The sequence below is a fragment of the Podarcis gaigeae genome, assembly GCF_964106915.1.
Source record: "Podarcis gaigeae genome assembly, chromosome: 1".
Classification (NCBI taxonomy): domain Eukaryota; kingdom Metazoa; phylum Chordata; class Lepidosauria; order Squamata; family Lacertidae; genus Podarcis; species Podarcis gaigeae.
This window is the reverse complement of record NC_139678.1, coordinates 84,748,254-84,775,887: the sequence shown is the minus strand read 5'-3', so window position 1 is coordinate 84,775,887 and position 27,634 is coordinate 84,748,254. Positions and strand designations below refer to the sequence as shown.

The window sequence follows — 27,634 nt, the reverse complement described above, 5'->3', positions numbered from 1 at the left end:
TTTGCTTACCCTTATCCCAACCAAAGTTAATTGGTCTAATAAAAGAGAACACCTGACTGAATTTTGTACCACTTTCCCAAGTATGTCTGTATAAATATATGCACCTATGACTTTTGCCAGGATGTAGCGAGGCATGTGGAGACAGGATTGCATGCATACCTAGGGCAGGGTGGAAGCAGCCAACTGGATTTCAAAAGGAAGGGTCAGGAGGTAGCACACTGGGATGGCATTCAGTGTGTCCCATAAAGGAAAATCCAACCCAGCCACTAGGGGGTGCTGCTCAAGAGCCACACATTTGATATGCAAATATCAGCACATTTTGCTATGGCATGTAAGTGTAATCTTGACCCAGGTATACTCCAAGTCTCTAGCAACAGATGTGATAACGGCGATGAGATCTATCTCCAAGCTACATCACAGGCACATTTATTTTAGAACAGGAAAGTGGGCAAATTGTAGGCAGATTCAGTACAACAGATACAAACATTAAGGCTGGAATTAGGAAATGCAAGCCCAACATAAGCATGCTAATTCCTGCTCTTTCAAGTTCTTCAAAGCCAGTGTTCCATTTTAAAATCCTAACCCACGGTTGCAGGGTAAAGATTAAAATGAGGACCCCACACTTTTGTTGCTGGGAGGAGGAAAAGCAAACATTGTCTGGGGACCAAGATCTCATGCTTTTAAAAATCTGTTTAGAGCATGAAACAAGCAGAAAGTGTGTGTGTGTGTGTGTGTGTGTGAGAGAGAGAGAGAGAGAGAGAGAGAAACAAGCCAGATGCTGGGAGCTATTATGAAGATTCAAAAAATAACAACCAGAAGGGAGATCTGGAAACCAGCATTTAACTTTTCTGCCTATAGGTTTGCCTATATTAGGGGTGGGGAACATCTACTCCTCCCCCCAATGTTATCAGACTCCCGACTCCCATCATGGCCAATGATCAGTTACAATGGGCACCACTGGGGAGGCCACAAGTTCTCCATGGCTGGTCTATACTGTTTTCTGTTGCCTTTCCAAGTTTGGGCCCGCATGGCAAGCAAAGCCCCTGCTGACCTCTCTTGTCCTTTGCAGACGTGCCATGTGGGCCACCTCAGCCCGATGAGCTTCCGGAGGATGCGGGAGTTTTCACCTACATCTTCCAGTCCTCCAGCCACACCCTGAGTCGTGTGGTGACTTCGGCCCAGCTGTGGTTCTACACAGGCCCCGTGACCGTTCAGAGCAGCAACCTCTCAGCAGGAGCATTGAATGGCTCTGAGACACAGGTAGAGATCCTCAAGCTCTCTGACCAAGGCCGGGTCCCTGTGGCTACCATGGCAGTGCCAGCCCCCGAGGGCTGGACTGTCTTCCACTTTGGGGACTCCTTCCTGCCCTACATTTCCCAGAAGATATTTGTGCTGTTTGTCCGTTGCCCTGGCTGCCCTTGCGTGGCGGATGCCGAGAAGATACCCTTCCTCGTCACAGCAACCAAGCCAAGAGGACGTGACCGGGCCAGGCGTTCATCCGTGGTGCCCGGGACACCAGCCGCTTTCAAGTTACTTAACGAACCTTCAGGTGGCAACTGCCATCAGGCCTCCGTCAACATTTCCTTTGAAGAGCTGGGCTGGGACAAGTGGATCGTGCACCCCAGCAGCTTCGTATTCCACTACTGCCATGGGACCTGCTCCGATGCCCAAATGTTCACCCATAAGCCCAACTTGCAAATGTGCTGTGCCGCTTTGCCAGGCACCATGCGCTCCCTGCGGGTCCGCACTACTTCAGATGGTGGCTACTCTTTCAAGTATGAGACATTACCCAACATCCTCACCCAGGACTGTGCCTGCCTGTAGCAAGGACCTGTCTTCAGAAGGGGAAGAAGAGTTTGGATTTGCTATCCCGCTTTATCACTATCCTAGGGAGTCTCAAAGCGACTAACATTCTCCTTTCCCTTCTTCCCCCACAACAAACACTCTGTGAGGTGAGTGGGGCTGAGAGACTTCAGAGAAGTGTGACTAGCCCAAGGTCACCCAGCAGCTGCATGTGGAGGAGCGGAGACGCGAACCTGGTTCACCAGATTACGAGTCTACCGCTCTTAACCACTACACCACACTGGCTCTCAAAATAACTCCTCCACCCCCTCCACATGCACCTTAAGCTGTTGAGCAAGTTTCCTTTCTGGTTAGACCTGTGACTGAGCCCATCTGTCCAAACCCAAGCCGATTCCCTTTTAAGTGTTTTAATGTTGTTTAAATGTGTTTTGTTTTAATGTGTTTAATGCTGTTTATAATGTGTTGCAATGCTGGGACTGTAGAGTGATGGGAGGGTAAAATAGTAATAGTAATGATCATTACCTACCCACTGCAAAGGTTCTCCAGCCAGCCATTGGGTTGGCGGGGGGGGGCGGGGCGGGGGGGGTTTCAACAGATCTCATGCAGCTGAAGTTTTAGTTCCATGTTAATTTATTTTACTGAAGAACATCTTTTGATGTTACAACCGAGAATGGGAAAAGCAGATGTTGGGCAGAGATGCTGCTTAATAGTTTCCTTTCCTGCTTCCCTCCTGTCAAAAAGGCATCCCATCTAATTTCCCTCGCAGGAGGAAAAGCAAAGTTTTAGGGAGGAATTTAGAGCAGATAGGCAACAAGAAGGGGGAAATGATTAAACAAACCCTCGCCCTGCTCCTTGCGTTCTTTTGATTGTAGCCGCCAAGGCTGCTTTTCAGCAACCATGTAAATTAGATTCCTGTGGGGAAACAGATAGTTCTGGATCCATTTCTCTTGCTAGAGCCAGAAACCGAGCCGTTTCCCAATGCCAGAGCACTATTTAGGGCAGGGATGGAGAACCTGATGCTGCTGACCATTCGGCCCAGCTGGGTTAGCATTGCAAGTACAGACCACGTCTGTCACAAGAGGCAACAGGCTGGGACAGCTCTTTGGATCTGCAATAGCGTTCCCGCCTGAAAATATAAGCAGAGGCTTGTTTAGCCTGCCAAGCCTGCTCTTCCCTCACACAGGTGATCAATCTGGCCCTTGTAGCCAACTTGCCCAGCACGTTTTCTGGCCTCGCCCCAACAAAAACAATGTCAGGAGATCTTTTTAGTCCAGTCTGAGCGATCCAAGGTCTACCCATTTTTGTTAAAAGTCCTCAATCCCAATACAGTGGTACCTTGGCTTTAAGTACTTAATTCGTTCCGGAGGTCCGTTCTTAACCCGAAACTGTTCTTAACCTGAAGCACCACTTTAGCTAATGGGGCCTCCTGCTGCCGCCACGCCACCAGAGACCGATTTCTGTTCTTATCCTGAAGCAAAGTTCTTAACCTTAAGCACTATTTCTGGCTTAGTGGAGTGTGTAACCTGAAGCGTATGTAACCTGAAGTGTATGTAACCCGAGGTATAACTGTATGTTGCCCTCCTGCTACCCCAGCTCTTTCTAATCCAGTATCCTTCAAAATCTAGCCACATTGCAGAATCATAGCAACATAGAATTATAGAGATGGGAGGGTCCCCCAAGGATGATCTAGTCCAACCCCCTGTAATGCTGGCCCAGGGTGATCGAACCTGCAACCTTGGCCTTAGTAGTACCACATTCTAACCGAGTTGCCTTCTCTGCAGGGATCAGGAGGCATGGGCAGCCCAGTCCTTAACCTAAGCAATCCAAGTTCAGGGCCTTCCCTTTTAAGTGCTGAGATGTATACCTGGAAGCAGCACAGGGCGGAGGGGAAGGTGAGGGGAAGTGAGAAGGGTATACTGCACTGTGGGATCAGCAGGGTTTTCTACCCAGCCTCTACATTCCTTATAGCTCCTACCAAGAGGAATGCTCAAGGGAGCAGGAAAGTAGGACTTAGGAAACAAAAAAACTTATCCAAAACACAGCCCCCAACAGCAATAAGCATAGACCTGCCTGCTCCAGGATTGGGGATGCCCCTTGGCCTGACATCGACAACCAGTGTTTAAGCTCCACTATTAGAACTGCTGCAATAAGGGGAAAGCGACTTAGCTCCTTCTCTTGCTGGCCAGAGCATCTGGGGGTGGGAGCAGAAGGCAACCCAGAAGTTTCCAAGTCCTGCTGCCTGCAGCTGTTGGATGCTTGTAATCAGAACACTGCGTGGCAGCCAAAGTGTGGGAGTCTCCTTGCTTTGTTGAACTTTGTATTTTAACATCAGCAGTTGAGCTGCAAAAAAGGCTACATAGGTGTTTCTGAAACTGTGCAAGATAAATAAACTTATTTAAAAAATTCTGCCTGAAACCTCAGTGCTATCTTACACCTTTAAGAGATGTTTATCTTGGGATATTCTGGACTCACCCACTTTACTGAGCAGACTGAATAAACAGTATAGTGGGGAAGGGGAATGATTCACTCTTGGCTTCACATGTGCTTGTAAATAACTTTTTGCACGTGGTGTAAAGTACACAGCAGCTAGGTAGAGGACCAGGTTGGTCTCCAAGATAGCACAGTCAGGGTGAGAGCTAGCAGCTGTGTGAAAGCAATCTCTCTCCACACCACACAAACCACATACTGTAGTAATTTCTGGCTGCAACACAAGGTTTTGATCAGCAGAGGGCAGCAAAATACTCAAGGTAGCCAGCTGGCAGCACAAAGAACATGGGTCAGGGCTTGCTTACTTTCAGGCTGAGATTGACTTTCCTATTTAAACCAACTCACCTCTCCTTGAAGGACTTCAAGAAGAGAGGCAAGGCTGACTGCTTGCATTGAATTGTTCAGAAATGTTGAGGGAGGAGAAAGGAAAATTCTCTCCTTCCTCTTGTGTTTCCACATACTAGTCATTACACAGATTTGAAGAGGCCTCTGTGCATTCCTTAAAAGGGTAGCTGGGAGGCAAGGAGTGTTTCTATTCCATTTATCAAGGTGCAGGGGTCAGTATGAAGAAGGGGTTGGTCAGAGAAGCCCCGTGGCACAGTAGGCAAAGGCATCCCACCTCCCCCAAAACCAACCAAGCTCTTAGCCATCCTCATCACTGTCCACTCCAACCACCAGAGACTTTCTGCTGCATATGGTCAGAATGAGCTGCTCCTTTACCATGAGCACGAAGCAGCATCCAGAAGCCATTTCCTTTCAGCACCCTGGTTCAGCTCTATCCATGCCCAATGTGGGTCATTGCAACACAATTTTTATTAATTCAGGAAGTCTACCCCACACTTCATAGAAGCTTTTCTCAGGGATGCTTTACAAGATGGGGACAGCTCAGGGGTTCAGCATCTGCTTTGCATAAGGATTTGATCCTGGGCACACCTTCAAGAAGGGCTGGGAGACTCCCCTGAAAACCTTGGAGAGCTGCTGCCAATCAGTGTTTAACAATGAAACAATGAACAGAGTGGTGATACAATGACTACTGCAACTGACCCAAGATAATATCCTCCTGATGGAAACATGCAGGTAGGGATAGGTAAGTTTCTATAGAGATTATTTGTATTAACTATGTATGTGCAAAAAAACTACTTTTATTCTTGTAGATGTATCCCTGCTTTAAGTCATTTACATGCTTCTCTTGTATATTATTTACTGCAAAGATGTCTTAATTATGCATTCTCAACATATTTTTAATTTTCCTTATTCTACTTGTTAATTCAATGCAATTCTGTTACAATTGATTTTGACAGCTTGATGACTAAGCTCTGTAGCAGAACCATGTCTGAGCACTGAACCACTGGTATATCACAAGTGAACTCTTTATTTACTGCGTTTCCAATTAAGATAAAACCTATTTCGGAAGGAAACTACTTTTGCTATTTTGGGGGGCATTTATTGTTTGTTTACAGATAGCGGCCTTGGTGATATTATCTTGTGTCGATTGCGCAGACAGTCATTGTAGGCAATAGAGCTATAGTGCTGTTCCTAGAGTGGACCAAGCCTGCATCCTCTCACTCTTGCCTTGCCTGCACAACCCAAGTCCACCAACCCAACCCATTTCTGAGGATGTGAGGATAGACTGTTCAAACAACCCTTCACAGGAGAAGTCAGTGCTTATAGAACACGGCATGAATCAGAACAGTGTTAATCTCTTAGGCCTTGGCTGAGCTTACAAACCACGCAAGTACAACAGGATGTGTTACTGAAGAGGCAGGGGAGACAAAGAGGCCACAGTAATGTTGCAGAGCAGTCAAGATAGGAGTGGACGCTCTTCCATGTATACAGATCCCCAGTTCAGCTGAGGAACCCTTGGCCTTCCAGATGTTGCTGGACTAAACCATCCATCATCTCTTCCCATTGGCCATCCCGGCTGGGGCAAATGTGTAGGACAGTCTTCCATAACCAGGTGCCCTGCAAATGTTTGGACTACAGCTCCCACCAGCCCCAGCTAGCCAGCATGGCCAATGGGCAGGAATTATGGGAGATGCCATTCAAAAACATCTAGAGGGAATCTGGTTGGGGAAAGCTGGTGTACTGAATGTGTATCCAACATCTGAACCCTCCACCTTAAGCCTGAGGTGGTACAAACCAGCAGCAAATACCCCATCTGCTCACAGTGGGGGGCAAGGCTGGAAAGAAACTCATGTGATAGACTGGAGGTGTTGCTGCCTGTGGGGATTTGGTGAAAGGACTTCCTAGGGACTGCAGGTTTCAGCCTGGGCTTCCTGCTCAGAGGTCAGCTTGAGGGATTAAACAGTATCATTTTTCTCTTCCCCTCCTACCCAGCCTCAGCTTTCAGGGAAATTCTCCCTGTCTGGCCACCTCTAGCCTTTAATGCTTGCCTTTCAACCAACACCCACTTCCTGCTTCCTTCTCAGTCCCCTTGTTTTCACTACTGTTAACTTGCAGGACTATGGAACACCTCTCCCGTGCCTGGCAACTGGACCCGATGCCCCTGTGAGAAATTTCCTGTGATTGGCAGAAACACAAGTGAACACACCCATGGCTGTCATGCCAACAGGGCGACTGGCTCCTGCCTTTCCTTAATGGCCTGGTCTTTCCCTCCCTTGGCTCCAAGACCAGTCATCCAGCGAGACACCCAGAGTGCTAAATTGATCCCTTCCCATCCAACTCGCTCAGTCTTGGTTTCATGTGGTCAGTGAGGTTTTTAAGACTGCAGTGAAAGATTCATATGGGCACATCACTGTCCAAACCTCCCTCCCCTCCATGGACGCAAAAAAAAGAGACACAGGAACTCAGGATTCCTATAAAACAAATCTCCTGATTTATACCAAATATATATATATATTCATATAAAAGAGCAAAAAAACACAATTTCATTAACTATTTCCGCAAATTATAAAAAGACAAAAAATACAAACACAATTCATGTTGATCACTGAGATGATCAAAACGTGACTGGGGTCCCGATGCAATTCAGCGGGGAACCCAACACGGCACCCCATAGAGGGCAGGAAGGCAGATGCCGTTTAGAAACTGGCATCTTGGAATGTAGTACAATTATCTTTGGCCCAACCACCAACTGCTTGCAAAATCTGGTGTCGGGGGAGAGGGAAAGAGAAAGAGATGACCAGGTTTTGTGCGGCTGTGTAGAGAAGACAAGAAAGTTGTGGACATCTCATTCCTCTTTCTGCTCTCCCCCCTATACAGTAAACCCCAACAAAAACAGTGAATGCTGCTATATAGCTGCCTATCTCTGTCCCACTAGTGCAGCCTTCGTCACCTGAAGTCTTCCAGATGTTTTGGACTATCAATTTCCATGGCCATGCTGGCTGGGGGCTGATGGGAGCTGGTAGTCCAAAATACATGGAAAACTTCAGGTTGATGAAGGCTAGACTAGAGAAAACATGGAAATCCCTCCTAAGAGGAGACAATCAGCAGAGGAAGAGAACAAATTAGTACCTTTACCACATGTATAAAAGTAAAAAAAATAGTGTCCCTTTTAGAACCTTTTTAAAAAAAGACACTCGCACACTCACATACATACATACATACATACATACATGGAGCTAGACTTCCAAATGTGCCCCTCAGGAGGCATGGATGAGGAGGCTTTCATCATTTCCCTTCCTTGCCCTCAACCCAACAAAAATCAGAGAACATCCTTGTCCCTCCACCCACTCTGTCCGGGCGTTTCCAAACTTCAGGCTCGGAGCAGACATTCACACACTGCCAATTCTCCACAGACACTTCCTGTTGTCATCTGTGCAGCTGCCCAGTGAGGCCCAGTACTTCAGAGGCCTGGAAAAAGGAAGGAAAAACATGTTAGTTTCTCAGTCCAAACCTGCACTTCACAAATGTGTTTGTATCCCAAGAAGGGTGGCTGAGGTCCATCAGTGAAGAAAGCTGTGGGCTGCAGAATGGACAGTGAGCTTAGTTCAGTTCTAGCACTCAGGACCATTTCCCAGGCTCAGAATTCTTTAATACTGTGTGGATGTGTTTTGTACCTGCCTCCGGGTAGTGGATCTTGGAAGTTCTAGCAAAAAAAAAAGGTGTGGGTACAGTTTGTCTGTTTTAGGGAATTCCCCAATTGTTCCCCAAGCGTCAAATTTCCTCACTGTTGATGCTTGCTACATCTGGATGCTAATCATCAACTTTCACTTTAATCCAGCCTATTTTCTGGTTGTCTGTCTCAAACACATTGCCACAGGGCAGCATCCGTAACCATATTGCACTTTGATGTAATCCTTCACAAGGCTCACCGCAGAACCTACAGGTGGCAGAGGGAAACCCCAGCCCTCCATTCTGCACTAGCAGCTCTTTCAAGCTTAACCAGTCAGCACCAGTTAGACGGCATCATGATTCTGGCTCTTCCAGGCTGCAACAGACAGCCTTTGCTGGCATCCTAGGAAAGCCTAACCCAGGCTTCACTTACCAGTCGGTCGCTCACAGGCTGCGCCTTCCTTCTCATGTGCTGAGTTGAGGCGGTTCTGTTCTGCAGCCAGCCCGTTGGACTCGGGGCTGCTGCTACGAGAGGGGCTGGCCGTGTCCTCCGGCTGCAGGTGGAAGGCCATTTCTAGGTGCTCTTGTGCCATTCGGAGGTGTTTGCGCAGTCGCTCCAACTCATGGCTCGGGACGGTCGGTGCGACAGCATAGCGGTCAGCGGCCAGCCCAGCCAAGCTCTCTCCAGCGTAGCCCAACTTGTCCTTGGCTACCTGTCTCTTGGAGGTCTCCTTCTTGAGAGAATGGTAGTTCGGGGGTGCACTGGGATGCTTCTGGACATACTGGGACCTGGGGGGGTCACCACCGTCCTTACTATCAAGGCCGCGTAGGGCATCCCGAATCCCGCCGAAGCCCAGGTGAAACAGCTCACAGACGTTGAGCAGGAGACAAAGGCAGCTCACAGCATACATGATGAGGAGGAAGATGGTTTTCTCCGTAGGGCGGGAGACAAAGCAATCCACTGTGTGAGGGCAGGGGCTGCGGGTGCAGACGTACGAGGGCATCACCTCGAAGCGGTACAGCACGTACTGCCCCAGCAGGAAGCCCACCTCAAACACCGAGCGGCACAGCAGCTGTAGCACGTATGCTGTCATCAGCCCGTCCTTCTTGATGCGCCGGCGACCATCGTGCTTCTGGCTGTCGGGCTCCTTCACCTCCCTCTCGGGCTCCACCTCCTCAAAGATCATGGGGTCCTCCTCGCCATTGTCCTCAGCCTCCTCGTAGTCGCGGCCTGCGCCACGGTGCACCACGGGGGCGCGGCTTTTCCGAGGCGGCTGGCGCGAGAGGCGGTGCAACGCAAAGCCCAGGTACATCACCGAGGGCGTGGCTATCATGATGATCTGGAAGATCCAGAAGCGGACGTGCGAAAGCGGGGCAAAGGCGTCGTAGCAGACGTTTTCACAGCCCGGCTGCTGCGTGTTACACACAAACTTGCTCTGCTCATCATAGTAGATGGACTCGCCACCCACCGCCGTCAGGACAATGCGGAAGACAATCAGCACAGTCAGCCACACCTTCCCCACAAAGGTCGAGTGCTGGTTGATCTCCTCAAGGAGGCGGGTGAGGAAACTCCAGCTCATCTTGGCTCAGCACACGCCTGCAGACAACAAGCACAGTAGGCAGAAGGTTAAACTGAAGTAATTTCACCCGATTTCCCCACAAGCTTCCAAGTGAAGTCCCCAAGATCCCACAAGCAGGAACGCACAGTCTCCAGTCCCACAAGTTTTTTTGTTGTTGTTTTTTAAAGTGAAGTCATGGGAGGGAACCACAATTTCTGGTGGTGATGAGAATTAGAATTTTTTTGGGGAAACTAACAGACATTATTATAATTTCGTGTGTTAAAGTGTCCTGTTATATTTGGGAAACGTATGCACATGAAAACCACATCATGTCAATTAAACAATAAATAATACATCCTTGAAAACATTGCCATCTCAAAACAGATTTTCTAGTAAGGATCAGTTTCAGACAAATCTAAAGCTTCCTATTCTCAACTTTCATTTTTATCCCCATGGACTTCAGAAAGTTTGCATGGATTGGTGGGGGGGGGGACCTCTACTGTTTCACTTGTTAGCTTGTTTCTTACGTTTTTTAGTTTTTTTAAAAAAGAAAACAGCCATAGCCCTTTGTAAACACTCCACTCTTCATTCTAAAAGAGAAAAAATATTTTAAGGGTTTTTTGCGGGGTTATTGTCAATTTTTCCACTTAGAAATTGATAAAATCCTCAGGCAGGGGAGAAATGGGGGTTCCTTCCCATTTTCCCATGTAATTATGTAAGAATGAGCTCCACAAAAACCCTGGAGCAGGAGTGAATCATAGCTTAATTCCACTCACTTTCCACTCACTACAAAATGACTTGGCTTTTGCCATCATACCCATGGTGACCTCCAACTGATAATCGCATAGCACCTACAAAAAGCAACAACTGAGGACCACTTAAGAAACTGCACTTTTAAAGATGTAGATGCCAACTATTTTATGTATATACATACTCAGCATGTGTGCAACAAATACATACTTGTAAACACATGGATTATACAGGTAAACAGGCAAGAGAACTCAAGTTTGGAGATGGGTTCTTGCCACGTTTAAATACATACACTTCCTGCTTACTGTTAGAAAGCCAACTAGTGACTCACAGCCCAATCTTTCCATACCCAAAAAGCACAAGTTTCTAAGACACTTGATACTCCCCCTCCCATCTCCGGAGTCAACTCAGAGCCAAACTAGACTCATGTCCGAGAAGCGTGAACACATCTCCCAAACAATTTGTGTGTGTGTGTGCTTGGCCAAAAGCAGCCACAGGGGAGACTATTTAGATTTGAAATCCAACATAGGCAGAGGGATGGAATAAGCCTTTCCCTACACTGTGGTCTTGATCCAAACCACTCACCGCCAGAACCATTAGCTGAAAAAGTAAAATGCAGTGTCTGTATGTTCCACCATGGGGTGGGTGGGTGTGTACTCACAAAACTGCCCCCCCATTACTTTTTTAGCCCTACCTCATATAAAGTGATGAATTTTACAGCTTGCTGACGTCACATTTCCTTTGACCCTCCTCCTGAGAGGAAACCCAATTCTGCTTGACTCATCTCATACACATATTATAACAATGACGCGCGCACACACACAGTGACAAAGCTGAATGGAGATGAGGGCTGGCATGGGATCCGAAGCCAAGTATCTGCCTATACTACTCATGGGGAGGGTTGATTCTCCCCTGCCTCCTAGGAACACTCCCTGCTGTCAACTTAGCCCTGAGATCAGTGCAGGAGATTTGGCAGAGCAGCTGCTTCTGGGAGTCAACTCAAGAGGCTTGCCTCAACCTTTGGATGGATGCCACGTCCTGGTGCGCCTGGGGCGGGTGTGACGCCCCAATGCTCACATACAATAAGCATCCTGGAGTAAAGGAGGCACCCCAGCCAGCCCCAGGGTAGAAGTTTGTGCTATGCTCAGCTTCTACAGGGCAAAAGTTTAAGGGTGCTCAATCACCTCTGCTTCCTGTTCCCATCACCATGCCAGGGCTTAGCTAGCGAGGTCCTCCTCCCTCTCTTAGCTGTTTGAACAGTACATGCACAACACACCCAAAAGTGCTGAAGCTAAAGTCATGCAAAGAGAAGCAAAGTGTTTTATTTCTCCAGCATTCACACGCATGCTGTAAGCAGGGGAATAGACTATTGTTTTCCCTCCCAAGCAGAAGATTGCATCAGTGATGCCGACAAGGGAATGAAGATTCCCACCCACCCACTTTGCTCTGCTTCCCACACCTGCTATCTCCATTCAGAGGTGGGTATCACTGGAAGGAAAAAAGCAGAAGCTACTCCAATAGCCTTCTTCTAACATATGTGGCAGGCGTTTGTTGTGATCTAGGAAATAGCCTGCAATCCCCAACTTTGAGCTGTAAGGGTAACGCTTCTTAACTAAACCACCAGTACTTTAAAAGTTGTTAGAACTGCAACCTGCAGAACAGCCTTGTGGGGGCAGACATCCTTCTCAGTTATCCCCAAAGGTGTTCTCTGAACATAGTCAAGAGTTCAAAAACCATGACTGCCACAAGTAGCAATATGGGGAAGAAAAGTTTCCTTGGTTTTCTTTTTCTGCAGGAAATTTCCCATTCCCCAAGTTCATTAGTAGCAATAACTCAATGTGAACTGGAAATAAATATTAGGAAACCGTGGCAATTTCAAGGTTTATAACAGGTGTATACAAGGGAAACAAAACATGCTACATCAGATCACTTCCTAGCATATCAGAAAATTTTCCAAGCCAAATTGAAAATTTCCTAGTGCAAATTCCCCTAATTTCCATAGGTTTTCCCAGAACTTTTTCCAGCTCACAATTTTCACTGACCACAAGCATTAGTTTGTTTTCTACTCACATAAAGGAGAAAATGGTTATTGGCACACAAGCATCTTGTACTCAGTTGACTAAACTGACATAAAAAAGACATGAGAAACAGCCACTAGTGTGCACTGTAAAGCAGTTTTAGAGCACCAGTCAGGACAGTGTTACTTCAGTTTAACAACCTTACTCAATCTCCAACCTGCCTGACACACACACTTCAGAGCCTGATAAACTTTAAAGGAGACCTGTGCTCAAGGGAACACTGCCATCAAGTCAATTCTTTGCAGCTGAAAGGACTGAATACTTTGCAGGATCTGAAGGTCCACACTCTAGGGAAGGTGGTATGCAGTTATCACACAGGTGAAAGCAGCCTAGACCAGTCTTTTTCAACTTGGAGCCCTCCAGATCTTGGAGACTACAAATCCCATAAGCCCCAACCAGCTAGACAGTTTATGCAAGATTTTCACCCTTTTCTCTAAAACTACCTCTTTATTCGCATTCCCAGCTAACAGCAGAATGCCACAAGGGAGGGCACAGTACATTCACAACTTACATTTAACTTGTGCACATTCAGTTTTATGCGCGAAGCAAAAAACAAGCAAACAAAAAACCATTTTTTAAAAAGGAGTGGAAAGGGGGTGGATGCCTTGGAAAAAGAACTTGGCCAATCCCACCCATCACTGCACCTAATGTATTTTGACTATGCACAATTTTGACTGTAGGCACTATCCCAGGAAAATCCCCACTCCTTGAGGGCTTACTGTAGTAATCTTAAAACTGAATGGAAGCAGCCTAATCGTGTTTGTGTGTGTGTGTGTGTTTTGGAGGAGTGATGTAACAGTTGTACTAGCAGACAACCTCACCATACCCATTCAAAGGTTTGCAAATAAATTCACAAAAATTACTAATCCATATGCTCTTCTAGCCTTTCCCTCCCATGTAAGGATATTTCTAGCACAACATACTGAAATGGGGGTGGGGGTGGGGTGGAGGACAATTTTCTTCCAACTTACAAAGGCTCCCTTATCTGGTTTCAGAATGCCATAGGTGACAGAAATTTACAAGTCTGTATTCAAAGGGAGTGATAAGAGAAGTTAGAAGGCATGCTAGGAGAATGGGGGATTTACTTCATTCTTCTGGGTTGGTTCATTTCAATTCCATTCTGTAATGCAATGTGAGTAGCAATGCAACTGAGCACCCAGGAAAAAAGTTTTGCTACCTAATACCATAGTAGTTAGTTATTTCTAATATGCCATTTTTTACTTGTGTTATAAGAATTCTAAGGACTCAAATAGAGAATGGTCATAAATGTACAAGGCAAACACATACATAAGTATATAAACCACATGTCTGAAATAGTACAGGAGAGCAATCCTGAAGCCATGTTGACTCTCCCAAATTGACCTCAAATATTTCTCTGCTGTAAGGGAGGAAATGGGAAAAGCTTTCCGATTATCTTTGGACTGTAGGAGCTTACACATTCCTGCAAATACAGTCTGGCAAGTATCTGTTAAACTGAGCAAACTATCAATATGTGTAAGAGATTTAGGAAATAAAGTATTTACTATCTCAAAGAAATGGCCAGGCTACCCAGAAAATGCAATGAAGTAAGGCATTATCAGGTATCCTGGCAGACAGGAGAGAAGCAACACTCTCAAATTTCTGCTGGAGAACGCCTCCTTCTGTGATGTATGAATGTTGTTGTTTTTTTGAGGGGGGTCTTGCGGTACAGGGTGGGCAATTTCAAAAGTCTTTATAGGGGCTTCGGCACCATTTTTCTGGGTCTCTCCAACGACCTTGCAAAGGAGGGGAGCCAACTCTGTTGCAACAGAAAAATAAAGACCTGCCTTGCTTTCTATGGATCTTGCCTCCATCCATTCATCTCTGACCAGTCATGGACTTAGGGGACCATGACTCAGTTGGGCAACTCAGTTGGGTAGCAAAAGCCAAACTCCCTATTTTTTCTATAACACTTGTCAGAGAGATAACCACAAAGCTCAATTACACGCTAGTTTTGGCACCTCTACAAACAGTGTAAAAGTTGTAGAACTCCTTTGAATTGGAAACAAGACTACCCCCCTCATTACCTGCATTTTGCTGCCAAATAAACAAGTTTTTCTTCTAACAAGCACTGAGAGGGTAGATTAGCTAAGAACTGCTTATTCATTGTGGTTGTATACATTGAAGTTAGAATTTTTATGGCTATACAGTATATTTATTATATATTTATTAGTTGTATTATTAGTTGTACACTGCTTTTTTTAAAACCCTCAAAGCGGTTTACAAAAAGATAAGACAATAAAACAAAGGAAAATAAAACTCTACTTTGAAACATGAAATTTAAGATACTACACACACACACACACACACACACACACACACACTACTATATTTTACAGGTGATTGTACCCCACTCTGGGATCCTTTTGGGATGAAGGAAGCTTTATTATATAATACATAAATAATGATGGACTAATGCTACCAGAACTCCAGGCAAACAGGATTGCCTTTTGCTTACAGTTACAATTTTCAACACTGGCCATGTGCTTGGAGACCACATGCAGCACGAATCAGGGAGCCAAGCTGACTTTGATGCTACTCAAAGGAGAATGGACAATGGAGGAATTCACAGGAATTCCCTACCATAGGAGAGTCAAGCTAGACAAATCCCTTGTTGGGAGTTGGTTGTTTGGGTCTATGTCCACCCCTCCATGTTACACTCCAATACCAAGCCTGTTCTTTTCAAAGGACTACTGACCACAAGACTACTTGGCACAAATGTGTGTTTACCAGCAAAGGAGCATTTCCTGGGTAAATGGAACAAATATCAGCTGCCCAACGAGCACACCTGAATAAAGCATATGCTTGAACACATAGGGCACTTTAAAATATCATGGCCAGCCCTAGCCCCCAGGGTGTGTTATCCCTCCTTGAGTTAAGTACTGTACTTCTGTCCTTTTATTATGCCTCAAAACCAACTTTTGCCTCAAAGGGGGCAACTGGAACAAAAAATGCGAGTCACAAGCCCGCACGGCCATATGTAGATGCCCCCTTGGTTCAAAACTCTTATACTTCGCTAATCTGGGGCATATGCCCCAAATCACTCAACACGGTCCTCGCTATACACACAACCAGGGCGACCTGAAAATGTATCCCCTCTCCATTTTTTGTCTTGTTGGGGTGGAGGGGTGGGTTTCTAACCATTATTATGGGTATACCATATAAATCACGGCGCGGTTAATTAATCCGCAATCAAGACAGCGGGGAGCGCAGCGATAAGCTATCGGTGCCCGGAACAATGGGCAGCTCCGGGAGTAAAAAAGATAGCATTACCTATCACAAAGAAACCAAATTCCTCGAAATGCATAACGTGAGAATCTACTTTTTAGCTCTTCCTCCCTCGCCGGGGCTTGCCTGTAAAACGCTCACATTCAGAAGCTTAGGAATGGGAGGGAAGGCCATGAAGCGAGGATGCCTGCCCTCCTGGCCCTGCGAAACCCTTCGTGTGGCCCCCTCAAATTCCACCTGCCCCCCACCCCAAGTCAGTCACCCAATCACCGAGCCATTTCTCCATGAGCTTCAGAGGGTTTCCGAAGGCTCCACACGACCTGGCGGAGCTCGCCGGGGAAGACGCGCGCTCAAGGGGACAAGGCAAAGAGCCCCCAGCCCCCAGCAGCCTCCCCGCCACCCCAGTCCCTCCTCACTTACTGTACTCTCGTCCGGCGGAGCTCACAAAAGACTCCCGCCCCGCTGCACTCGCTCTTCTCCCGCCCATCCGAACAAAGGGGCCCCAGACCGTCGCCGCCCCCCGCCCCCTTCGGCCACGCCTTGGGAGGGACCCCCGCCCCTTTCCCCTCCTCCTCCTTCTCCCGCCTCCCTGCCGGGGGGGAAAACCCAACGCTGACTACTGTAACGAGAGACTGGGGATGGCGGGCAAAGAGCCCGCGTGTCCGAACGTGTGCATTACACGTCGACACCCATTCTCCTCCCCGGCTGGGGGCAAGGCTGCACACAGTCCGCCTGCCTGCCTTTCTTCTGCCAGTGGCGCGGAGGAAAACAAACTTTCAGCGCTAGGAGTAGGTCTTCCGAGTTTGGCGGAGCCGAGAGAGAAAGACACGGATCCGCGGCCCGATCCCAGGCACGTGTTTTCTCGGGAGAAAACTCCGCTTACTTCATATATTCGTGAATCCTTGCAGTGGAACTTAAGTTCCAAAGGAGCACGGAAACATTCAGAGATGGGATATCCCTGGATGTGAATCATACCAGCCGCTCGCCGGTACGGACTAAATGATTAAACTTGGGCGGGCGTCACAAGACGAGGAGTCATTGCAACAATCAGTGAAAGTCCTCCCGAGACATTAATCAGAGGAAATTCGTCTATCATCGTCGTCAAAATGCTTGTATGGTTTGGGCGTCTGTCGGGGGTTCCCCCCACGGCCCGCAAAGCCTTAGGAATCTCTTTCCACTTTTAAAAAAGAAAAAAGCACAGTAAAGTAGTGCGGCTCGGGGCCTCTTGCTCCCCACCCTCCCCGATTCATTGGTTTGCTTGCCGCCCATTACATTTCCTTACTGCTTAGGCAGAGGCGATCCCTTTTGGATTGCGCGCTGCCCTATCGATAGACGCGTCGCATCTTAATGGGTGGAACGTGCGCCAAGCTATTGCTTGGAATTTAGTGATGTGGTCGGGCCTTGAACCTCTTCGCCCGCTTGCTTCCCTGGCGCAGCGGGAAGGGAAAATGAGAGCACCCAAAACCTGGTCTGGGTTACTTGCAAGGGTTAATTTGAGGCGGGGTTCAGTCCCCACCCTATTCCAAATGCAAAGTTTGGTTCTGAAATGTATAACAATAAAAATGCCTCTCTCTGGCCACGTACAAAGTGCATCCTACCAGCACTGCATACCTGCAGCTGCTCAGATCCATGCATCTAGGATCAGAGGGCAAGCATTTCAAACAGATTTGAACTCCCAGACCTAACCCCCCCTCCACTTTGTAAATTGACCACTGGTTACTTAAGTGTTACCCCTCAGATAGCCTGGAAATTAAAAGTAATTTATCAACATTCCCTCAAATAAATCCATCTAACACCTTCCTCAAAGGGGCCACAGATTTATAAAGAAACATGAGGGAGCCTGAGGGTGTGACTCTTACATCTTAGTAACCCGCAAAACCTGATGCCCAAGGTCACAAGCAACTTCTGGGGACTCGTGGTGATACAATTATGTGGGCCCAAAGAAACAAGCCTGCGTGGTCAGGGCCTCATGTTATCTCCATAAACTCCAAAGGATACCAAGGCACTCCACTCAACTCACATAGAGGCCCCTGGGTGCAGTCCCCTAGCTTTCATTTGGTATAAGGCCTTGCACTTCTGCAAGCAAGGCCATCACATAAGGACAGTGAAATTGAGAAGTTAGGTCTAGAGCAAGTTCAGTTCTGCAAGATACTCCCTTTGAACAGCAGCACACAAGCAAAAACCATCTGTCAGCTGAAAAGGCATGCCTGCCTTGCATCAATGGTTAAACCATGTGCATGTTGACTCAGATGCACGTTACCCAAGTCCACTATAGCTGACTCCGAAATAAGTTTGCATGAGCATGCAATAACTTTGACTTATTTTTCTCCTCTGCCCCTGCAAGACCCTGAGAAAGTGTACTTTGCAATCTAGAACACTAAGTTGTTCACTGAGATTCTACAGTTTTCTTTTTTTTTTAAAAAAAAAGATATTTATTGAAATTTCAAAAAAGGTTACAAAAGAAAAAGGTAGAAAAAAAGCAAACAAAAAAATACAAAAAACAGAAAAAATAAAAACAATTAAAAAATAAATCCATCTTTCCATAATTTATCCTTCATTTACTTGCTTCCCTGACCTCCTCACCTCCTTTTTTTGTATTCCAGTTCAGTTGGTTAATTCAGCAAATCCTTTCCCTCTTTTTTTTATCTTAATCCTTTATCTTAATATATTATAACTTTACTTTTTCGCCTATTAACAATCCATTTTCACATGCTCCTTTATAGCATTACTGCTAAAAACCACTTAATTTCATTCCAACAACATTCTAACATTCTTTAATCTTACAATATTTCTGTAAGTAGTCTTTAAATTTCTTCCAATCTTCTTCCACCGACTCTTCTCCCTGGTCTCGGATTCTGCCAGAGATTCTACAGTTTTCATTACCGTGCCCCTTGCATGCATGTTCAAAGACTGCCTTCTCCCCTCCCCCAGTGCAAGCTGACATATTTCAAATTCAAAGCGCTGCGGACCAGTTTGTAAACATTAGCAATTTCCACATAAGTGTGTAAAACTGTTAAAACTATTGCCTCACAGTGGCTTGGAAAAGTACAGAGCTAAAAAAGAGACAAGATAAAACTGTAAAATTATGCTCAACTGAACTGCTTGACAGTGGGATGGACTCCCTCAGGATATTGTTGGCTCTCTTTCATTGGAGCTTTTTAAGTAGAGGTTGGATGGCCATCTGACATGGATGCTTTAGGTGAGATTCTTGCATTACAGGCGGTTGGACTAGATGACCCTTAGAGGCCCTTCTGACTACGATTCTATGAATATGTGAAGGTCCCCTTCATTCACACTTGAACACAACACTGACCTAGAACATGGCTATGGCAGTAACCACTGCAGTAAAAGCACTTGATTATTTAATGGGCTTATAACACCAAGGTTGACCCCACTTTTTGATGAAATTAGCTGAGAAGCAGGGGCAGAAACGGCTCTTTACATGCAGCAATCCTAAACACAGTGTAATGAGATTTATTCTACAATAAGAGTAGAGTTGCATAAAATTATGTATGGGATGAAAAAAACAGACAGATGTTGTTGTTTTTCTTCTTTTTCATGCTAGAACCCAAAGCCACCCAGTGAAGCTGAATGCTGTGAGATTCAGGGCAACCAAAAGAGCATACTTCTAATCAGACTTTCGAATTTGCTACCATGAGGGGATTAGACAAGTTACTGGAGGATAAGTATCAATGGCTATTAGGAATGAAAGGTATGTAGTTACCCTCAGTATCAGAAGTAAACCCCTCCACACCAAGCTGCTGGGGTTCAAGAGTGGAAGAGAGCTATTGCACTCAGGCCTTGCTTGCAAGAAGCATTTAGTTGGCCACTGTGAGAATAAGATACTGGACTAGATAGCCTTTGATGTGAAAACTGGGTGGTGTGTTTTGTTTTGTTTTGTTTAATCTTACAGAATTAAGCTGCCAATATAGAGATCTTTAATTTTATTTCCATGCATTGATTTATGATGTATTTTATTTGTTTTGTACTTGTGAACTTTTAGCTATATTTTCAGATGATTTGATTTGGGGTAGGGAGGACATTCAACAGTACAGTACTCCTTCCACTGTAATGGCGTGCTCTGGTCCATGGGGTCATGAAGAGTCAGACACGACTAAACAACAACTCCTTCCACAGTTGTTGTTGTTTAGTCGTTTAGTTCTGTCCGACTCTTCGTGACCCCATGGACCAGAGCACGCCAGGCACTCCTGTCTTCTACTGCCTCCCGCAGTTTGGTCAAACTCATGTTGGTAGCTTCGAGAACACTGTCCAACCATCTTGTCCTCTGTTGTCCCCTTCTCCTTGTTCCCTGAATCTTTCCCAACATCAGGGTCTTTTCCAGGGAGTCTTCTCTTCTCTTCTCATGAGGTGGCCAAAGTATTGGAGCCTCAGCTTCAGGATCTGTCCTTCCAGTGAGCACTCAGGGCTGATTTCCTTCCACAGTATCCTGGAGCTATTTGAGACAATAGGCCTGATTTCTTATTTGACACCAGATTATTCTCCTCCCTTCTCCTTTTTCCATCCATTTGTGTTTTGTTATTTAAATTGTTAGTTAAATTTATATTGTTATTTAAATTAAAACCCAGGAGCGGGTTTTAATGTTATCATTGCAAGGCTTCCTGCTCTCCTAGTTGCTAAGGAAAGCAAACAACAATAAAACAGTCACAGCTCAAGATAGGTTTTTTTTTTTTGTTTTTTTTTTTTTAAGACCATGATTGGTTTTTACTAAGTCGAAAGCAAAGTTGGGGATGGGGACGGCGGAACCGTCACTGGCCACACGGCGACAACCCAGGCGGCAGTTCAGCTCAAGATAGTTAAATGCCTGCAGCTATGCTTGCCACACCAAGGGACAGGTTACTACAAAAAAACCTTCTTGATATAATAGGCAATTGTCATTGCCTTTCCTATGAGATATTCAGAGCTTAAGTATTTGTAAGCTGTGGAAACAAAACAAGACCACTGTTGAATCTTTCTACCCTTTACAATCATTCTGTTGCCCCTGGGAAGATTTATGCATTACCTGCACCTATAATGAAAATTATAAACCAGACATTGGCTAGAATGCACATTCAATTCTAAAAAGGCTTTTTTTCTGTTTTCTACACTACATTCACATGTACACACAAATAGTACAGGCAAATCTGAAAGGAATCTTTCCAGCAATGTGCCACTTTCTATTTTGTTTTTATGCTAGAGACAAATTGCCCCTAAATTCTAAAAGGGTAATCAGGTCCAAACTGCAGACATAAAACAAACCCAGCATGGCTTATTATAACATTGTTTTCCTTTATTTGTGGCATGGAGTTATGGGTAACAGCCCTTCTTCATTAAGTCTCTCCCCCCCCCCTTGCTTCAATTTCCATTCTATTCAAATAACAGAAAATGTTCTATTTCTGACCTCTTTATTTGAGCATTAAAATAGGTAATGTAAACACCTTGTTAAAGGGTTAAGGTTTTTTTTTGATGAAGCCTTGTGCAGAGGTGCCGTCTAGCGCCCAAGATTTGGGGTGGGTGGGTGCATGACATCATACGTGCGGCTTGAGGGTGTCACTATTTGAATCCAATACATTTTGTATGCAAAACATATGCTCCACCAGAAGACTGTAATAGTACAAATAAAAATAAATAATACATTGAGCACTCCACACAGCTTTGGTTATATCATTGTTTGCAGGTAGCGACCAGAAATAGAAAAATGGAAAAACCGGTTGCTATCAGAAACTGGACACTGGGCTAACAGATCTTTTATCTAATCCCATTAGGTGACAACCAAGTACAGTGCTACCTCGGGTTAGCTAAAGTGATACTTCAGGTTAAGAACAGTTTCAGGTTAAGAACGGACCTCCGGAACAAATTAAGTTCTTAACCCAAGGTACCACTGTAAATCATGTTCAGAGTAGGCCCATTTAAATCAATAGGCATTTATTTTATTTATTTAAGTCTATGACAAATGTTGGCTATCACCTATTAACAGTTTATTTTTATTTTTTAAGTTAAATATAAAGCTTTTCTATATTAAAAAAGACCTTTGAAGATAGCCTTTTAAGAGCTTACAATTGTATCCTGAATTCTTCAGAATGGTTGCAAGGAACAATAACACAACAAATGCAGGGGAGGGATGAGGGTAGGAGAGATTTGCCAAGGTGTGGGTCGGGTAGGGTTGCCTGCATTTATTTTTATTGTCATCATTGAGACTGCACAGGACCAAATAGGATGCAAATGCACCCTGCAAAACAGGATAAGCACATACAAGAATTCCCCAAATAAGACATTATAATCTTACTACTGATAACTTAGCACACCCTGTGCTTATATTAAGCTTCTTAAGTTAAAGTAAGTGTGTGTGTTTGACATGAACTGGTAGGACTTGTGCTGTTTGCCAACAGTGCAGGCATTCATACTATGACATTCCAAATGACTTAAAAGTGCTATTTATGAGTCAGCCACAGTCAAACGTGTTTCCACATGTAGAGAGTGAGGAAGCCATTTAGGTGCTCCGGCACCAGATGTATGAACTGAAGGGAATACATTTGGCTCTCCACAACTTAACAGTAATAGAGCATTTCTGAAGAGGCCCAAATAGCATTTGAAATTCTGAAAGCAACCTAGTTCCCATCCACACACCGATCACGCCAGCATTTTAGTCATGGGTCTGTTGCCCAGTCATTCTGGCGAGTGTCAGTAAATAAATAAATAGGAGCTGTAACCTTAGGAGAAAGTGTGTCCATTCCTCATTTCCGACGGCTGCACTGTGGCAAACCCCTCACTGTTGTTCACAACAAAACGTCTGCTTCTTTAAGCTGCTTGACAGCTGCTTCCAGCTGTTTGACACTGAAAGCTGAGCCCCAAAAGTGTAGGCGCCATTTTGTCTGTAACCAACTTTGCCTCTGCCCTTTTAAGATCAAGGCTTGGATCAAAGAGCTTCACCTCTAGCCCAAATCAGTTCAGAATTGAAGCCCTAGGCAACCTGGCAATAAAGATTAGCTCTTGAAGATTTAAAAAGGATTGTGAATCTGGTCAGGCAAAGGGCTCTTCTCCTTTTTAGCATTAGAAAGCACCAGAGAAGCCCACAAGGACTTCAACAGCAGAGTCAAGGAAAGGCCAAATGGAAGCCTGTTCTCAGCCTGGTGTTGTTCTGAGGAAGCATTTAAAGGGCAGAGATGTTGTTCTCCAGTTGCTGTACACAAGGAAGAGAGGACATTTCCTACAAAAACTCAAGACTGACAAGGCCACAGTTTGCTTCTTGGTAAAAACTTGGCAGCTGCTGTGGTCAGATACAATGGCAACGCAAGTCTGTGATGCTGTGTAGGCAAGGCCTGAGGAAGGAAATGCTTTTCCACAAAACCTCTCCTGTGGGGCTGGATGAAAGGGAAGCAGCTTTTGGGGGTGGGGGTGGGGAATGGAAATTTTAAAAACAGGCATAGAAAGAATGATAGCTCTGTTCTGACAGAAGACAGATATACAATAAAGGAAAGGGAGAAGGGCAGGAGGGGAAAAACACCCTATGCTGAAAGGGGAAGTGGCTTCCTCATTGCTTATCTCCCAGAATCCTGCTCCCACAGGCACATTATATACAGTACAGTACTCAAATTCTGCCTGAATGGGGTGGTAGCAGAGCTGTGTGTTATCACAGGAGTGAAGTGGAGTGGTTTTTTTTTTGTTTTTGTTATAAGCCTAATAGCAATAGGGAGGAAAGAGGTGCCAGACTCTATTTGCCTGCCATATTTGACCTCTGCACACAGCTCCTCACCCTCAGCTTTGTTCTTTTTGCCGGGTTAGGTGGGAAATATGCCCCATACAGAGAAATGGGATGGGGTTGAGGCTGTTTCAGGACAAAAGTGGTGGGGCAAGGAAAGGATTCTCCTGCTTAGGCCTCTTTTGTTTTAAAATCACCCTACCTCCATCTCCTACTTTATCGCTGTGTGTGGAGTAAGCCATGTTCTAAGACACAGGTCATGCTTCAATTCTTGACTAGCCAGGACTTCACTCAGGGCAGAACTATTGTGTAGTAGTTCTGCAATGGATTCTTCCCTCATTGCCCCAGGGTTTCCATTATGTAAAGCAGCTGCAGATGGCTTTAGAGATTAAGGAGGGAAAGGCAGATACTGTGTAACCCCTTCATTCCCAACAGCTGCTTTTGTCTTCAGAGGTAACAAGAATAGTAATACAGATCCCAATACCTCATGATTTGCCTGAGCAGACCTGATGCCATCTGAGCAAAACATCACACTTGGGACAAAATATTGTATTAGTGGTTCATATAGTTGACTACCTGCCCTAAAGGTATTAGGTAGCAAAGTGCTTACTCAAATGCTCTATCCTGTTGAAATCCTTGGCGCTCTGATGTGAACTGGATTAAACTTTTGGAAACTAGAATAATTTTCTTCAGATTATACTCTCTACCATCAGGAATATTAGTAGCTCTTGGCACAGAATCAAGGTGGCCAACAATTAAGCGAAAAGCAGACTGCTCTCAGTTAAAAAAAAAAATTAATGCTATTTGGCATTGTCATGTACCGGGGTCGGCAAAGTTTTTGTGGCTTGGGCCAGTTCATGGTCCTGCAGACGCCACAGTGGGCCGGAGTGCATGCGCACGCACACATGCACAAACGCTATTTCCGGTGCTCCTTCCGGCGCGGAGAAGGCATGCGCAGCTTCCCATTGGCTGCAGGAGCTTCCTGCAGCCAATGGGAAGCTAGCCAGTGTCGCGGAAGGCGGTCCTCGCTCTTCTCTGCGCCAGTTTAGCATGGTGCATGGGAGCCAACTGAGCGGGTGGCGGGGGTCCATAGGCCGGTTAAACGACCCCTATGGGCCACTTGTGGCCCATGGGCCTTAGGTTGCCAACCCCTGTATAATGTACTGTTCTATATAATAATAATAATAATAATAATAATAATAATAATAATAATAATAATTTTTTATTTATACCCCGCCCTCCCCAGCCAAGGCCGGGCTCAGAGCGGCTTACAAGCAATAATAAAAACAAGATGAATGGTTACAACTTAAAAACAAAAATAAAATACATTAAAATAATGGAACATTAAAATATTAAAATGTAGCCTCATCGCAGGAGGAGAAGGAAAAGAAAGGAAAAAAAAGAGAGAGAGAGGGAGGGAATCAAATTGGCTCCAAGCCAAAGGCCAGGCGGAACAACTCTGTCTTACAGGGATTGGGTGATAAGCAACTCTTATATGAGATTGGGTGATAAGCAACTCTGGAAAGCAACTTTTCAATATGTTTTCAGACTATTATTATTTTCCAGAACTGAGCTCTGCTTTGACTTTGAATAAGTGTCAACTAAGGGATTGGCTCTTCTGGATAGAATCCAGAAGGCACCTACAACTAATTAGAAACACAAAAATTTCCCCTTAGTATCCAGTCTTGAGACGAGAGCATTTTAGAGCTAGTTATTTATTGAGCTGCATTTCCAAGTGATGCCCATTGCAACAAGGTCGCATATGTAGACGGATTTTGCATTTGTGCTCAGCCTCAGGTAGAAGATATCTTCTTTATCTATTAGCCTTCCCCCTATATAGAGATTGCTTTCTGAAACCTCCTGCACTCATCTCTCTCTTGCGCAATTAGGGTCTTTCATTTGTCTCTGTTTAATTTTCATTTGTGGCAGCTCCTGTTTGATGACATTTCTCCTCTGAAGTAGAGGTGGGTTTACCCAAGGTGTTGCTAGGCACTCACAAAACAATAAAAAGTTGATGTGGGCCCATGACAAATTGCCTTTGGGAAAATTAAGGAAGTGGTTGGCAGATGTCTCACCACCACTGCTTTGCAGTGCATCCAGCTGTTTTCTAAAAAACAACATAGTTAAGGTGGGAGAGGGGAGGGGACCGATGATGCAGGGTCCACTGCAAAACAAATAATTTGGGACTCGGGCCCCAGCAAGCCACCAGATCATCCCTGGAGTTTACCAAATGAGTGGAGAGGTGGCTCCACTAGCATTAAAAATGGGAACAAATGTAGATTTCATTCCATTGTGTTGCGTAAGATAACAGTGCAGAGGCACCATCCTCAGACAGGAGCCACCCTTGTTGCCTCATGAGATGGAAGCTGTGTGTCATCAACATCCAAGACCCCACTGTGTTCTCTTGAGTTTGAGTAATTTCCGGTCACAATTCTGATTATGTTTCCAAGCACAATTCAAAGAGCTGAATTCTCTTTAATTCTTTTTTTTAAAAAATAATATTTATTACTTTTAAACTTTACAAAAAAGAAGGAAAAAAGGGGGGGGGACAAAAAAAGAAAATACAATACAATATATAAACAATATATATAGTTTCCACAAAGCAAATTCCTCCTGATCAGAGGAATTCTGCCATTGTCCAGAGGCGCCAACCCGGATGTCCTGATTTCTCTTTAATTCAAAGAGTTAAAGCCCCAAACAATTTCAGCCCTGTATACCTGAAGGAGTTTCTTCACCCGCCTTGTCCAACCCAGACACTGAGGTTCTGCTCCAAGGGCCTTCTGGCAGTTCCCTCACTGCAAGAAGTTACAGGGAACCAGAACCAGGGAGAGGGACTTCTCGGCAGTGACGCCCTCCCTGTGGAACGCCCTCCTATCACATGTTAAGGTGATAAAGAACTATACAACTTTTAGAAGACATCAGGAAGTTTTTAGTGTTTGATATTTTACTGTGTTTGATGTTTAAATTTGTTGGAAGTTGCCTAGAGGGGCTGGGGCAACCCAGTCGGATGGGCTGCATATAAATAAATCATCATCCTCATCATCATCACTACAGACATAAAGCTTGATGAGGGAGAATGAGTTCAGCTCATTTGTTGAGGGAGAATGAGTTCAATTCATTTGTTTTGAGAAGGTATCAGGCAGGAAGGACCAAACTGAGATTTCTCTTCATTATGTGCAGTCCCTTGAATTGGTAATATTAATGTTCATTAGCCCACCCTACCTGTCCCCACATATACCAATATAATGCATGTCACACTTGTGGTAGATGAAACTTTTTTACACCTTTACATTTACCTTGGTTAGGATTAATTTTTCTGTTATAAACTTAGTATGCTATTCTCTCATAGGCTGGGTAGAAATAATAACTGAACCCCAAATAACATAAAAAACCACACACAAAACATACTCTCATCTTGAGGCAGCTCCAGCCATTCCTTCATGTGACAAGGAAGTAATAGTTGGCTGCCGTTTACCAGAAAATCCTGTGGTTAACTTTAACAGAACAAGACTACATGAACATAAGCTTATGAAAGCAGAACTACTGGACCACACTAATTCCGCTTTAGCTATCTTTCCAATTAAGCAATTATCTGGAAAAAATGCTGTCAATAGTAATTTATGCATGCATACTATACCAGTGGTTCTCAAACTTTTCCTCCCCACACACCATTTGAAAATTGCTGGGGTGGGGGGTTCTTGGAAGACAACTGATAAACATTCCCTTGTTTTAAACACACACACACACACACCATTTATGTGTGCAGCATGGAAAACTCAAAAGTGGTGGTGGGGGAGAGACCTGAAGAGCCTCAACAAAACCCTTCTGAACTTCTGACTCATGAGGAGACCCTCCCCAAAACCCTAAAGAGACATCATCTTCACGCTCCAGGGAAGGTCTCCTCACAAGCCAGAAGCTCAGCAGGGCTTTGCTGAGGCTCTTCAGCCACTGGGCTCAGGAAAGTGGCTGCTACTGCTGCACTTTCCCTTGTGTCAGCTGTT

At 45.1% G+C, this 27,634-nt stretch overlaps 2 protein-coding genes across 4 annotated transcripts in view; one reads left to right on the top strand and one right to left on the bottom strand.

Annotated features, from left to right (window-relative positions):
- INHA (inhibin subunit alpha) overlaps positions 1-27,634 on the top strand; it is a 131,273-nt gene that overhangs the window by 2,786 nt on the left and 100,853 nt on the right. The window contains exon 2 of one of the 2 annotated variants that reach the window (XR_014561349.1): positions 1,070-3,149. Coding sequence is in view for 1 of the 2 variants with exons in the window: in XM_083727614.1 (XP_083583740.1) it covers positions 1,070-1,824 (755 nt within the window). In the remaining variant the exon portion in view is untranslated. Of the gene's footprint in view, positions 1-1,069; positions 5,401-27,634 lie in introns of those variants that run through there. The other variant, XM_083727614.1, reaches the window with a different exon arrangement.
- LOC310839134 (gap junction gamma-1 protein-like) lies at positions 7,104-17,382 on the bottom strand. Of its 2 annotated transcripts, none has more exons than XM_083727539.1 (3): positions 17,220-17,382; positions 8,738-9,901; positions 7,104-8,103 (listed from the first exon to the last, which is right to left on the bottom strand). In XM_083727539.1, exons 2-3 carry the CDS (start codon positions 9,882-9,884, stop codon positions 8,096-8,098), a joined length of 1,155 nt encoding a protein of 384 aa, XP_083583665.1. In that variant the 5' UTR covers positions 9,885-9,901; positions 17,220-17,382; the 3' UTR covers positions 7,104-8,095. The 2 variants fall into 2 exon arrangements, with proteins under 2 accessions (XP_083583665.1, XP_083583664.1); XM_083727538.1 differs by lacking the exon at positions 17,220-17,382 and adding an exon at positions 16,358-16,454.